The sequence below is a fragment of the Plodia interpunctella genome, chromosome 9 (genome assembly GCF_027563975.2).
Source record: "Plodia interpunctella isolate USDA-ARS_2022_Savannah chromosome 9, ilPloInte3.2, whole genome shotgun sequence".
NCBI classification, from domain to species: Eukaryota; Metazoa; Arthropoda; class Insecta; order Lepidoptera; family Pyralidae; genus Plodia; species Plodia interpunctella.
The window spans coordinates 8,265,079-8,279,955 of NC_071302.1; the positions used below are offsets into that span (position 1 = coordinate 8,265,079).

At 34.4% G+C, this 14,877-nt stretch overlaps 2 protein-coding genes across 4 annotated transcripts; one reads left to right on the top strand and one right to left on the bottom strand.

The window, feature by feature from the left end:
- Window positions 1-710: 710 nt before the first annotated feature.
- LOC128672385 (large ribosomal subunit protein eL15) lies at window positions 711-2,332 on the top strand. Its single transcript, XM_053749506.1, has 5 exons — window positions 711-844; window positions 1,075-1,267; window positions 1,351-1,487; window positions 1,657-1,767; window positions 2,048-2,332. The coding sequence occupies exons 2-5, from the start codon at window positions 1,096-1,098 to the stop codon at window positions 2,240-2,242; spliced, it is 615 nt and encodes a 204-aa protein (XP_053605481.1). The 5' UTR covers window positions 711-844; window positions 1,075-1,095; the 3' UTR covers window positions 2,243-2,332.
- Window positions 2,333-4,507: 2,175 nt separating this feature from the next.
- On the bottom strand, window positions 4,508-10,647 carry LOC128672383 (transmembrane and ubiquitin-like domain-containing protein 1). Of its 3 annotated transcripts, none has more exons than XM_053749504.2 (9): window positions 10,339-10,647; window positions 9,911-10,091; window positions 9,648-9,716; window positions 9,218-9,364; window positions 8,732-8,893; window positions 8,019-8,226; window positions 7,194-7,350; window positions 6,759-6,886; window positions 4,508-5,671 (listed from the first exon to the last, which is right to left on the bottom strand). In XM_053749504.2, the coding sequence occupies exons 2-9, from the start codon at window positions 10,083-10,085 to the stop codon at window positions 5,527-5,529; spliced, it is 1,191 nt and encodes a 396-aa protein (XP_053605479.1). In that variant the 5' UTR covers window positions 10,086-10,091; window positions 10,339-10,647; the 3' UTR covers window positions 4,508-5,526. The 3 variants fall into 3 exon arrangements, with proteins under 3 accessions (XP_053605479.1, XP_053605478.1, XP_053605480.1); XM_053749503.2 differs by having other exon boundaries at window positions 8,019-8,250; window positions 10,339-10,646; XM_053749505.2 differs by lacking the exon at window positions 9,648-9,716 and having other exon boundaries at window positions 8,019-8,250.
- Window positions 10,648-14,877: the final 4,230 nt, after the last annotated feature.

A 14,877-nucleotide genomic window follows, 5' to 3' on the forward strand; every position in this document is an offset into this window, starting at 1 on the left:
CTATGTCGATTAAAAAGTATATTTTAGAGTACTTTATTAATCCTTACATTATGTAAGCTTTCGTTTGTGAAAATATACAACAGTGTATATTATAGTGCATATTCGGGTGCCGAAATATAAAAAAAGAAGCTCGGAACAATTCACACGTGAAGACATATTAAAATATGGACTTCATACAGTACAGGTAAGATCTTCAGTCAAAATCAAGTTTATATCCGTTTATGAACACAGTTGACCAAATAATGCAGAACATAACCTAAAATAGTGTTATTATTTTCAGGATAATCCATTAAATCCTTCCTTTTTCCTTTAAATTCACACCACGATTGTGTAGAAGGTATTTTTGGTCGTTAATCTGCAACAATATTGAAAATTGGCGCTTTTTTGGCAATGTTTGTGTACCTTATTTGTACCAGTAGCGCCATCTGCGCTGAGCTTTGCGTAATATTTTTTTGCGGTTGCAAGCGCTAAGATAATTGCTAATATCATTGAGAATTTATTGCTAATATAATTAAAAATTGTATCCAATTTTCAGGAGAAATTCTCTTCGGAACTTAGTATCGGAAGTATCACGGAAACAATCTAAAGAAAAATTTCCGAGAATATTTTACTGAGAGAAAGAATTTGTTTGAGGAATAAAAATTAATTTATTGATCTTGAATTTATATAGGGGTCTAGTATAAGCCGAAATAAATTTAATTCATTTTTCTTTTTTTGCTTTGCTTGCCAAGTATTTTGAGCGAGCAATAAAAAATAATATTTGTATATATTGCAACACCAGGCCAAGTGTCACTGTCACAAATTAAAACATTCTTTTCCGGTTTGCTTGTGGAGATTGAGAGACGTATGTCTTATTTTAATCCGTAATTATTGAAGTTATCTTCAGTTTTATTCAATATCTCAGTAATTTATTCAAGAGAAAACAGTGTTAAACACTTAATTGTAGACTTATTTCAACTTAATTTTTAGTTTCAGTGTTCACACAATGTTCAGTGCGTTGAGTCAACTTTCGCTATATTTGTGGCCAGACCGATGATGTGACTTCTGATCAACTTGTTTTGATTTTGTTGCTAGGTCTGCCACAGGCTCGCCAAGATGGGCGCGTACAGATATATTCAGGAATTGTACCGAAAAAAATTGAGCGATGTTATGCGCTTCCTCTTACGTGTAAGAGTATGGCAGTACCGACAGTTGACTCGCATGCATCGTGCTCCCAGGCCTACTAGGCCTGACAAAGCAAGGAGATTGGGATACCGCGCCAAGCAAGGTAAAAATTACGAATTATTTGCCAGTCCATGTTGTTTTTACACGTGTTATTTACCAAGTACTACAAGCAATCTTTTCTTTTAGGTTATGTTATCTTCAGAATCCGCGTGCGCCGTGGAGGTCGTAAACGCCCGGTCGCCAAGGGAGCTACCTATGGCAAACCTAAAAGCCATGGAGTGAACCAATTGAAGCCCACACGGAACTTGCAATCTATTGCTGAGGTATAAATTATATTTATAAACTATATATAGGGACCTATCTTGTAATTTAATTATTTTTCAGATAGGTAATGCTATCATTGAATAGAAAAAATGAATGAAAATTATTCCTACCTATATTATAGTATGCTATGTTGCCTACAGGCAAATATAATAATAATGTTCATTCTAGGAGCGTGTTGGTCGTCGCTGCGGAGGTCTCCGTGTACTCAACTCATACTGGGTAGCTCAGGATTCTTCCTACAAATACTTTGAAGTAATTCTGGTTGATCCATCACACAAGGTAAGGATTATCAAAAAATATTCTTTTATCAATAATAAATTTTAACTAGAGGACTTAATTTGTCTTTATGTTATAGCCAAAAATATAAAATTAAAGAAATTTTAATTCAAATCCTTTTACGACAAAAGACACTTAAATAATAATGATGAACTCTTATGTCATGCACCAATCTGAAAGGTTTTGCTGAAACTTCACCTACCAATTTATCTGATATTCTAAACTAAACACTAACAATTTATTGGTATAAAGACCATATCTGATCTAGTACACAATTTTCCAGGCCATCCGTCGTGATCCCAAGATCAACTGGATTGTGAATGCCGTTCACAAGCACCGTGAGATGCGTGGTCTGACATCTGCTGGGAGGAGCTCCCGCGGTTTGGGCAAGGGCCACCGCTTCTCGCAAACCAAGGGAGGCTCCCGCCGCGCCGCCTGGATCAGACGCAACACCCTACAGCTGCGTCGCAAGCGATAAACTTAGGGTGCTATACATCATTGACTTTCTATTTGATTTTGGTTGTCAAATGGAAAGCCACTGGTTTTTACTAATAAACAACAACACTAATTTCTGCCTTGTTAATCATTTCATATAAACCAAATTGTAGAAAGTTGGTTGAGGTGAGTTCTATCTGTTATAAATGAAATAGGTATTAATTTTGTATATAGAGATAATAAATTTAGAATTTTATGTTGCAGTTCTTCCAGGGTGCCTACTTCTATTTGAAAAGGTGATTATTTGTACAATTATTGTTGATTATAAAATTGTATGTTTTTGAGTGATGATACAATGCTTTATGAAATGCGCAACCCTGATTACTACGCATTTAAACTTCCTTGGATGGCTGAACTTTTAAATTTGCAATTTTTTAGCAATGTAAATGTTACATTTTACTTATCATTTCATTATTTGTCTATAGGACCTTGCTGGAAAGGCAATGCAATAGCTGGAATGCTAAAGGTAATAATCAAAACTGAATATTTTTTGCTAAAAACTTCGCCAGGCTATTTACTTTTTTACAAATAATTAAAGTTCACAACTATCTACATTCATCCAAATTCTATATGATAGCTTGTTAGAGTTTAGTGTTAACGAGAAGAAGAATTTGGAAATATTAAATCTTGTCTAGGTGAGGTCACCATGACTTATTCGAGGTTGACCTCAATCCGGCAAGACACACTGAATCAAATATAATTATTTTTTAAATAGAATACCTACTGGTATTTAACTAACATGTGCTTTTTATTTGCAGGTAAATCTGTACACCGGAAATTTTGTAGTTGCAAATTGTGATAACAAATATTATTGTTTTGAAAATAAAAATTGTCTACATCTAAATTTGTTTGATTTCTCTCATATTGAAAACCTAGAAAACACATATACGATATTATATAAGTCTGTGAAACAATGTATTGCTGGAATGAAGGGCAATAGCTAGGCTAGCTTACCCCCTGTGCTTTGATCAAAAACTCAATACAACGGATACCTAGGTGCTGAAACTAGGTAGGTACCTAAATTCGACATTCGAGTTCGACAGGGCGAGTGAATGAGTAGCAGCTGTCATGCTGCGTTGTTCAGATTACTCTGGGCCCTTCTAAATCTATGAAATTACAGTTGTTCAATTTTATCAGTAACTGATGAATGTTAATCAATCTTGTTATGTACCTACCTAGTTACAAGCATAACTGCACACAAGTATTATAGTTTTCCATTAGGTAGGTACACAATGCAATGTAGTGATTGATGGCATAGGTAGGTATTTCGCAAAGAAGAATAATATGGAAAGATTTTTTAGTTTTCGCTAATATTAGAAAACAAAATTGGCAAATGTGATGGTGGCACTAGTATGCAGTTATGTAAATACTAGACGAAGGGGATTTTTTTCCAAGTGATTAATTTGTGTTTTTTTTCTCAAATATTTCCTACGTAAAGTTTGAATACTCTTTGCCTATGGCTAAGCTGTACGAAGATCTGCTTGATGCTATGGTAGTGCGTTTTTTTACGATTAAATCAAATGAAGATTTTCATACAAAACGCTTAGCAGAACCCGTTATAAGAACATTATCTGTGGAAAAAATTAATGTGATTGGTGGATTAAAAACTCATCCGTAGCAATGTAGCTTAGTTATTTCTGGTGGAGAAGAACGTTCGTGATTATAGTCAAAAGACTTTTTATTCAAAAGTTTTATTTTGATATTCTATATAATCTTACAAAGTAAATAACAATTAAAAGTTATCAGAAACCAATGAATACTAAAATTTTTAGATAAATGTTATGAATGCAATGAAGGAAAATTACAAAGCCGAATGAACAAGATTGATGAATTAATGACATGATAAAATTACATAAATATTAAATTAAATCGGCACTTAAACCTAAATAAATAACACCTCTTTTAAAATACAGATACTTGATTATTTACATGTGGATGAGACCAAGAGGGCCATTTTTGAAATAAGATGAATGAATATACAAAAATATACTTTGAGTTGAAAATAACTTGTTAGACATATAGAAATACATATGAAATTATTTGTGCAAACAATATTAAAATTTTAAATTGCGACGCAAAGGTGTGGTTACAGTACTAGATTAACCAAAGCTTTTTAATAAGTATATTTTATTTCGATGAAGGTTTAAATAATTTTGCTGCCTTTTAGGTACTTAGGTAATTTGATAACTTCCAAATTCTATCATCTCAATTACATATTATTATTTATAACAATTTTATTGCAAACTGAAATAATTCACAGCGCTCAACGCTAAGGAAAAGTATTAAATATATAATATATTATACAAATTGTATCTTTATGTTAGAAGAAACATAGATTTGTATAACTTACTTGATTTTTAATGCAGTTAGTAAGTAATTCCGCCTTCCGAAAGTTACCAACATGTAATAAAAAATAAATAAACAAAATCTGTAAATACGATCACAAAATTCATGAACTAGAATTGGGATTATTATTAATCATATTACAAGTCATATTATACGAAAATGCTTCCTTTTTCTACAATATTTTGTATTTGGCATAACATAATAGGACTGCTAACATTTTATGTAAAACTGGTGTCTAATGTGGTAACCAGAATAAAACATAAACCTCGTTTAGAATTCACGAGAAATGAATATTACCATAAGCATAATAACAATTTGCTAAAAGTACAAAAATCTCAATTCTTTTGGCTCAAGTTAATGTATTTTCCTCAACCTGTGATTTCGAAATTGTTAGTGGACCACAGATAGGGGAATAGAATTACTTAGGGGCCGCATTTTGAATTACGCACTGTCAAGCTGAAATGGTCTCTAAGCAGATCTATATGTTTTCTTTAGCTTGACCTAGTATTTTCTCATCTGTTTTGCCAAACAATCTGTCCTTGTCGTCGCTTTCTATAGATTTATCACTTAAGTTGCAGAAAAGAGTTTTAAAATTTAATGTCACTGTATTGTCACATTTTGTATGCTTTTACCCCAAGGCAGCACTGTCGTGCGAATTATACTATCCCTTTCGGTCGAAAAGAGTGCAAAAGGGTATGCGATTGTTCGGCTCTTCAGATAAACAGTGACAACATGACGTTAGTGTAACATTAAATTGCCATCTAATTCATAAAAAGTATGATATTAAAACGAGGAATTAAACATATTTGTTCCTATCACTCTTTCAAATAGATAACATACGCTTAGTGTTAACTTTTTATGAAATGCGTTCACTATATATCAACGACGGACTCTGTACACGCCGTCGGACGTGACCAACAGCTAGTTGTTGGGCAGGGGCTGGGGACGGCGCTCGTTGTGGAATGTGTCGGAGAGATAGAGGCCGAAGATGGCGACGCTGTAGAACACTGTCAGGCCGAACAGCGCTACGCTCGCGCTCGCAGTGAACATGTTGCTGTATTCGCACCTGTAACATGAAAATTAGTCAATTTTTCAATTCTGGTTTCATAGGACATGTTGACTGCGCTTACAAGGTCACACCGCCAGTGATATTAAAATTTTGTAGGGGAATAATAGTTTGAGTGTGACTTCACTTGGGACTCTGAAAACGCGTGACGCGTGTGACGCGAGGCACAATTTACAATACTATTACACTGGTATTAAATTCCTGAATAAAAAAAGTTCTAATCGCAAAGTCCCGTCATCAAAGAAAAACAACTCCGTATGTTATTTTGTCTGTCACCTTAATTCAAGTTATCCATGTTAGATGCCGGTGAAATTGCTTTCCATGAGCTTTGGAAGGTGACTTATTGTATCCAATGTTGAAATAAAAAAAAAATCTAATTAAACGCCGATGTTACTAGTACCCACAGGAACAGACCTAGTACCCACGCTGTCAGACTAATTGCTAACTAGTACTAGTGTGGGAGACATACATAATTCATCTGCGGCCGTCAAGCACTGAGAATCTTCGTATATTTATTTACGCGATTCGACTTTCTTAGCATTCTCTAGCACTGTAGCAGCGAAGGAACGGCGGCGAGCGTTCGTTGCGGCGTCATCATTGCTACTGGCAAGAAAAATGATGTAAACGATTGTTTGTGGCTTCGTTCCGCGAGCTCATTGGTGGACAGTTCATTCTAATATTTTTGTTTTGAATTATAAAAAAATAATAATAACAAATTGTACATAACATGTTATATATGTGTAAGTAAACTTTGCTCTTATATCACTCTTCTATAAAAGCCGCTTCAAAATCTGTTGTCTATTTTTAAACATCCAAGCATACAGACAGCGGGAAGCGACTTTGTTAATACTATGTAATATATTTTTTCCTATAAACTAGTAGCATTTCGGAACTACCATAGCTGAGAAGAAATGTCGAAAAAACTCATTTAAACAATGTTGGTCCGATTATGCTAGAAAGCTTATGATTTTCACCGAAAACCGCAGACGTGTAAAAGTTAGGATGTCAATTTGAAACTTTATTTTAATTTTCAGTTTTAATTTAAATAAGAAACGTCTGAAATAAATATTTTTTATTGTTATTTTACCTGAAGAACCAGACGACGGTGAGCGCCACGGACACGAGCGTCATGAAGATGTTCTCGAGGTCCCACGGGCGCTCGGGGGCGCCCTCCAGCACCAGCGACGGGCTCGAGTGCCGGGGGGAGTTGCGGTTCTGGTACGGCGGATAACACAATGTTAATACCACAAAGATACACTTTCCATATATTTATTCAGAAGACCTTCACAGACACTTTTTAACATTATATTCTAAATTAAATAATATTTACCAATGCTACAAACTATTCGCATTTCGGAACGACCACTGCTGGAAAGAAATGCCGAAACTCATTTGAACAGTGTTGAAACCTATCGTGCCAGAAGGGCTTACCATTATTGTTTCTAACATATATTTATAGTTATGGAGGATAACACAATTGTTCAAAGCACAGGATATATGTAGACTGTAGTGACTAGCCTACCTGCGGCGGATGGGATCGCGGATGCACGAGGCAGTGCACCACGGCGCGGTGGTGGAGCCCCAGCGCGCGCAGCGTGGCCGCGTCGTCGCCCAGCACGCGCCCGTTGAAGATCAGCCGCACGCGGCATTCCGAAGACAACTCCGATGAGAAGTGACGCCTGGGGGGTTAGTAAGCGTGTAGTACTATTTATAGATATTCTTATCCTGACATTTGATAAACAGTAATCCCAATATTTTCCTATTATCTTCCAAAACAGTCCAGTCTGTCTGTATGAACGTGATAAACTTTAAAAATAACAGACGGATTTTTGTACAGTTTTTACCTGAGTGAAGCCAGTACAGACCACTTATTATTATATTAATTACAAAATCGCCGCTATTGCTGCTGCATAAAGTTCAATGCAGGGTGTTGTGTGGTTGAGTGTACACATACTGACGTCCTGGACATCATGCCAGACACTGGAGGGCCCTGGGTCAAACTCTGGTCAAGTCAAGATAGAAAATGTTTTTTTTTTCAGATTAACCCATTTGTTGGACATATAAATATTGGGAGCCGATCCTGGACACCATCTTCAGTTCTTGCCTTCGAAACTAAAGCCACATGTAAAGTTTCATAACCGTATTTTCATTTGGAAATTCCCTCGTCAGAAGCCGATCCTGTTTATGTATTATCATCCAAACTTAAATGTGTATAAAAAAATTCAGCTAAATCGTTTGAAGATATCTGCCTCAAAATTTAATTGCAAGATTCCACATGAACAAACATATTTACTCTCATACTTTGCAAGGTAAGTAAAACCTTATAAAAACATAACAACAAACTCACCATTTGAAATCTTTGAGCAGCTCATCGAGACTTCCTTCAACCTCCTTCAGTGTATCATTCAAATACTTCAGCTTGATCAGTATCTTCCTGCTGTTCCCGTCAGTGGCATCTCCCGAAGCTTCAGCAGTCTGAGGGGTGTTTTCCTCTGAGGGTGTATTCGCACTGGACACAGAGGGAACACTGCCGTCGTTGGTGACAGTCTTGTTGCCTTTCACAGTTGAAGATGAAGATTCTAAATGAAATTAATTACTAGATATTGCACGTAACTTTTTTTTTTGTAAATTTTTGACAAGGCTTGAGTGCCCTTTGCGTGACTATGTCAGCCTCATGGTGGATCTCTAATATAAACTTTTCTAGCTTTCATAATGCACGTAACTTTAAAATCACAAGTAAAATTATGTAATACAAATTGACCCATATTCATTATTGTTTGTACTAAATCACATCATTATAGACAAATTGTTGGACACAAATGCAAAATTGTATTGTGTGTTTCATGTTTGGATTTTGTGTCTAATTTCCGCGTAAAAGGTGCAAACAGTGGAGCTATAACAATCTTCCACTAACTGTTGCCATATTTTCACATTATTTACGAAATCTCTCTTTCATTCTCGCAATTTCTCGAGAAGTCAAGATATTGCCAGATTTTGTCCTTTTTCTAATCATGTTTTGTGCAAAAAGTTTAAATAAGTAATAAATAAATAAGCCCTCACCACTAGGCGTTGAGAAGAAGTCGCAGCCGGCAGTGACGTCAGCCTCCATGGCGCTGACGATACTGTCCATCTCTCGAATCTGGGCATTGCTCGCTGGCTCCACGTCGTCTTGTGATTCACTCTCGTCGCTCGTAGACTCTGGCCCGCTATTGTGAGGACCAGCTGAAGAATGACGTTGTAATTCATATAGGTTTATTCTTTATTATTTGAATTTTGAACATTTATTTTGCATGCCAGTGCTAGTAACATGTGAGAGTTGTATTTTGACAATTGCAAATATTTATATTTTAATAATTGACCTCATGAGGAAATCATTTCAATGGAATTCTATAATTACAAAAGCAGTTCAATATAATTACAAAAGAATCCCACAAGTTGTCTAAAACCAACACAGCACACAATTTTCTGAGCAATCGGGTGTTCATCCAATTCTTTGGAAAGTAATTTTCAGTGCAATCTAGTAAGGAATTATTTTCTATAACTTACAATCAATCCTCCTGTAAAAGTGCAGTCGATTATTGTCCAGCATAGCCATATCAGCATCCACTATACTGTCCATTTCCTGGAGGGGAATCACCCTGGAGCTCTCTCCTGGATTATCTTCATTGGTTTCCGTAGGGATACTTGATGTGCCTGAAATGTGATGAAATAAAATACTAAAAAATTACAATTGCTTGACAGTATAAAAGTTATTTTCTGGTCCTTCATTATTTTAAATAAACATTAAGAACCAATGCATCCTATGTTAGTACTGAATTTCATTGAGTTTTAACTATTGAGTAAGAGAGTAATATCTGTACTTTTTAACAAATTTGTATCATATTATAATATTACTAGAATTTGACTTTGGTAAAATTTTATTTGTATAACTTCCAACATTATTATAAGATTATTAGGATAGTAGATTCTGGTATACCATTGGCATTTGAGGTAGAAGCTTGCTCTATAATAGTTCCTGGTGCATTTGTTATAGGCATATTTGATCCTGAAAATGGTATTAACATTAAATAAATTATCCATCTATTGTTGTATCTACTGGGCAAAACAATATCTTTCATACATTATAACACTACTAAAAAGGTTATCTTTGGAAAAGATGTTTCAAATATTCTTAAAAATGCAATTATGAGATTTTTACTTCCAATATCTAACTATGTATATGCATAAAAGAGTACTCACTGGTTCTAATGCTGACAGTAACAGGATGATGTGCCCGGGACCTCATAACAAGAACGGTGTGGTAGCGGTCAGGCCTAGCATTGGTCGACCACCAGGCCAACGCCGCCACAATCGACACCAATAGTACTCCAACGAACTGTACCACCTCATCACCAACTCCTTCTATCAATGTCATTTTGCCCTAAAATATTGAATCCGTTAGCAGTAATTATTGATTAAATCTAATTCTAAAAACAGTAAATTCTTACAAAAATTCACGCATCTGTTACCCATAAGCTACTACTCAACTACCAACTTAGAACTTCCTAAAGATTCAATATTGACATTGAAATGGTAAACATTTTGTTAAGACCTATTTTATTTTATGCCAACATGTATCCACACGTAGAATGAAATATAAAAATAAAATATACGAATTCCATACATACCCCTCTAAAATTGTGTAAGCTTTGAAATCAAAGCATAAAAAATATTTACAAAAAATCGGATTCTCTGTTCTGGAGGCAATAAGACGACATTTCGTTAACAGACTAAAAAAATAGATGTTTGCTGTTTACAGGAAGTCACATAGTATTTATTTATTATTTATACACGATAACAATGACCACAGTGCAGAGTAAAAGACAAAATCCTCGTATATACAATAGTACAAACGCAATTTTTGCAATGAAAATCCTTATTTTATTTCTCTTCTGACAGGCAGGATATTTACTGTGACTTGTGTCAGTGTTGCCAAATAGTAGCAGTACTAAGTTGCTAGGTTATTTTCCTAGTTTATTTTTTCACCTAAGGCATAGGTTTATAAGGGCCCCGCGCGCAGCTCCAGCTGCGCAATGACATGTAATATCCACAGATATAAGAACTTTACATGTAATAGGGCATACTACACAAAGCTAAGCGCAGATGGCGCTACTGGTACAACTAAGGTACACAAACATTGTCAATGAAGGAAGCAAATTTTCAGTATTGTTGCAGATTTACGACCAAAAATACCTTCTACGCAATCGTGGTGTGAGTTTAAAGGAAAAAGGAAGGATTTAGTGGATTATCCTGAAAATAATAACTCTATTTTAGTTTATGTTCTGCATTACTTGGTCAACTGTGGTCATAAACTGATATAAACTTGATTTTCACTGAATATTTTACCTGCATGAAGTCAATATTTTAATAAGTCTTCACATGTGAAGTGTTCCGAGCTTCTTTTTACTGGGTCGAATTTTACAGCGTAGTTTTCGAAGTTTTTTTATTTTCCAATATTTCGGCACCCGAATATGCTATATTGTTGTATATTTTCATAAACGAATGCGAATAATGAAAGGATTAATAAAGTACTCTAAAATATACGTTTTAATTGACATAGCAAAAGGCGGCAAAGCTTTTGTCTACCTAAAATACAATGCTGTACTCTGGCGGGATAAATGTGCAGTAATACTCCCTATTTTCTATACATAAATCATGGAATTAGTAGGTACTACGGTATACCTACTAATTCCATGACATAAATATTATAAAATTGTAAGTGGGCTATGCTGTACATGGGAGATATTAAAGAATAATAATAATGGGGGGTCTTTATATGGGACTAATAGAGTGATTAATATTTTTGAATATGAACAACAAAGATGTGATAGTTGAAAATAAGGATATTGTCTAAAAACTAAAATACTTTAAAAGTTTCTACTAAAAGTAGCAAAAGGTTTAGCTGCAGGTTTAATAAATAAGGTTAAATATAAAATCTGACACCAAAAAATAACTAGACCTAGCCTAGCTAAGAGAGAAAGTTACAAAGTTGACAACACTCACACTTGTGTTGAAGTACAGTGTTGCCAGATTCGATTTTAGGATTCGCAGGATGGATACTATAGCTATTTACAGAGACACAAGTTCACCCTCTATTTTATAAGTTTTATTTATTGAGAAAACATTGTAAAATGTTGAAGTGAAAACTACTTTAGCGGCGTTGTGCATTTTTTGTGATGAGTAAAAAATGTTAAACTCGCGTGAGGACATGTGACTTCGTAAGACGTCAAAAATGCACAACGTTAATATTCAAGTTTTCACTTCTGTCGGCACTCCCGGAGTGCAAGGCGTATTTTATTTATAATTTGGTGGCAAATTAAATATTTACAAGAACGAACAGATCCCAATCGATTTCAACGATGACATGTATGTCATGCGCAAAGGCCGTTTAATATGCGTTTAATCGTTTAATTGACTAACAACCATGGAATTAGTAGGTACTTCGTACGAAGATCTTATTAAATCCATGCTATTAATCTGCCAATGAAAAATTTTAAAACTTATGTTAAGAAAAATTTAATGGATAAAGCGTATTACACAATTAACGCCTCTCCCCTTTCTGCAACGCGTGCCGTCTCATTTTCCATGACGTTTTATATCCCGGTTTTTTATTAACCACAAACGTAAATTAAACATTTTTTATTACTATTATTTGCTACAAAAACTAAGTATGCCCATTTTCAGCTTTTTATCTTGAAAATTGTATTAAGTCCCATACAATCTTTCACCCCCCTTATAAAAAATCTGAAACACGTATTCAATACTTTGTTGTAAACAACCAAATCCAAATTTTCAAGTCACTAACTTCAACGGCGTAGAACTTTCATATTTACAGATTTCACCCCTTTCACCCCCTTCGGAGTAGAATTTCCAAAAATCCTCTCTTAGTGTTCACCTACATACCAAATTTCAATTTCCCGCCCAGCAGTTTCGGGTGTACGTTGTCTGTCAGTTAGACATTCTGACAGTCACTCAGTAACGGAAGAGTTTTATACTGATATATTGATACATACTGCGCCCATTATATCTATATCAGACTTTAAATGATAAAAACAATTTGTTTATATTCTGTTTACACCTCTCTACAAAATTTTAAAATAAATCGGCTTCGTAGATTGTTATTTTAATTTTCCTACAGGACTCTCCTCATTTTCCGGGATGAAATATCTATAAGATGTTAACCCGGGATTCCGAGGAATTTTTGATTCATAATTAGTTTTTCAATTATCCTACGGGAACCTGCCCATTTACCGAGATGAAATGTATTTAATTTTCCTACAGGACCCTCCTCATTTTCCGGGATGCAATGTCTATATGTTATCTCGGGATTCTGAGGCATTTTTGATTCATAATTCGTTTTTTAATTATCCTACGGGAACCTGACCATTTACCGGGATGAAATGTATCTAATTTTTCTACAGGACCCTCCACATTTTCCGGGACGAAATGTCTATAAAATGTTAACCCGGGATTCTGAAGCATTTTTGATTCATAATTAGTTTTTCAATTATCCTATTGGAACCTGACCATTTACCGGGATGAAATGTATCTAAGATGTTAATGTTAACCCGGTATTTAAGGTACCTACATACCAAATTTCAAGCACATCGGTTTAGTAGATTTCGAGTGATGAGCGTTCAGGCAGACAGACAGACAGACAAAAAATTCCAAAACTATATTTTCGTCATCTATATCAGTAACTAAGTATATTCCATGAATGGCCCACAACCGAGGCTTTCGGACCAGATAATCGCTAGAATTTGAAAAATTTATTAGCTGGTCCGCGGACCATATTTTCTTTGGACCAGTTAATACCTAACTCGATTTGAACACAACTTATGTGTAAAAATGTCAGTGATGTCCATATAAACTGAAATTGTAGTGATCGCAATAAAAAATGATAAATTATTATTTATTTATTTATTTAGCTAAATACAACGTACACAATATGTATCCTTTTAAAGTAATTAGTAAGAAAAAATAGGAACTTACACAATATTATCATCCTAAACACGTTGACTCGCATTCGTCAATCTCACAAAACTGCAAACAATTCCTGACAAGCGTCTTCCATCCATCCACGAACACATCACATTATGATTATCGTTAATATATATTTCTATGCTAAGTAAAGCAGGCTACACCTAGGTGTAACCATGTGAATCCGGCTGCAACTAGGACTAGTCGGGAATAGATCCGCTATTGCCAATATCTGTTACAGAAATTAGAATATTATATAATCAATTCGATTGTCTCTAAATCGACCTATATTCTTTTTTACCGATTTCAATTACCATTGTATTTTTTTAAAAATATTGATTGACCATATATCTTTTGCTTTTAATTTTTGGTATTAATTTTATCTGACTACAATGAAATGATTATGTATTTATTGTAAGTTAAATTCACAGATAATTAAATCTTAGATTTATTTACTACTACTAGATAGCTATACTAATACCTAGCACAGTAAAATGTGTTTTCTTATACATTCTATTCTACACAACTAAGTACCTTTATTGAAAACTTTTCTCATATAAAAATCTTATTTATTATATTTTATTCAAAATTAATCTACTTGTACCTATATAAATACCACAGATAAATACTAAACACGTACAAAATAGCTGTTTTTACAAAATGATCGCATTACGTCGTGTTATTGCATCATCATGCAGAAGATATTGATCTTATATTATCTATATTTAAGTCAAACGTCCGAATACTGAAAATAATGTAAAGGATTATATAAATGCAGATTTATAACTATTTTTAGGTAAATACATTAGCAAAACCTAAAAAGTATTAAATGATAAAACTTTGTTTACTTCCTTTATAATAGAAAGAGATAGGTGATAATACTGCTTAAGCATAAAAGAGATATCCTATATTGACGCACGTCAGATCAGAAACGTTTCGTTATTCAAAGAACTTGTATCTTACATTTTTTGTTCTCATTTTAACATGACAATGTATTTAATTTTATGAGATTTCTTTAAAACTATGTAAAATCACTTTATCAATCCATAAATGTATATGATAGTGTTTTACAGATTTCTCAATGAGTAATAAATGTGAATAAAATTACACTTCATGATTGTCTTTACACAGTAATTGGAACGTAATTCTGCATTCTTCCTCCTCCCACTTTATTCATATAGCGCCGC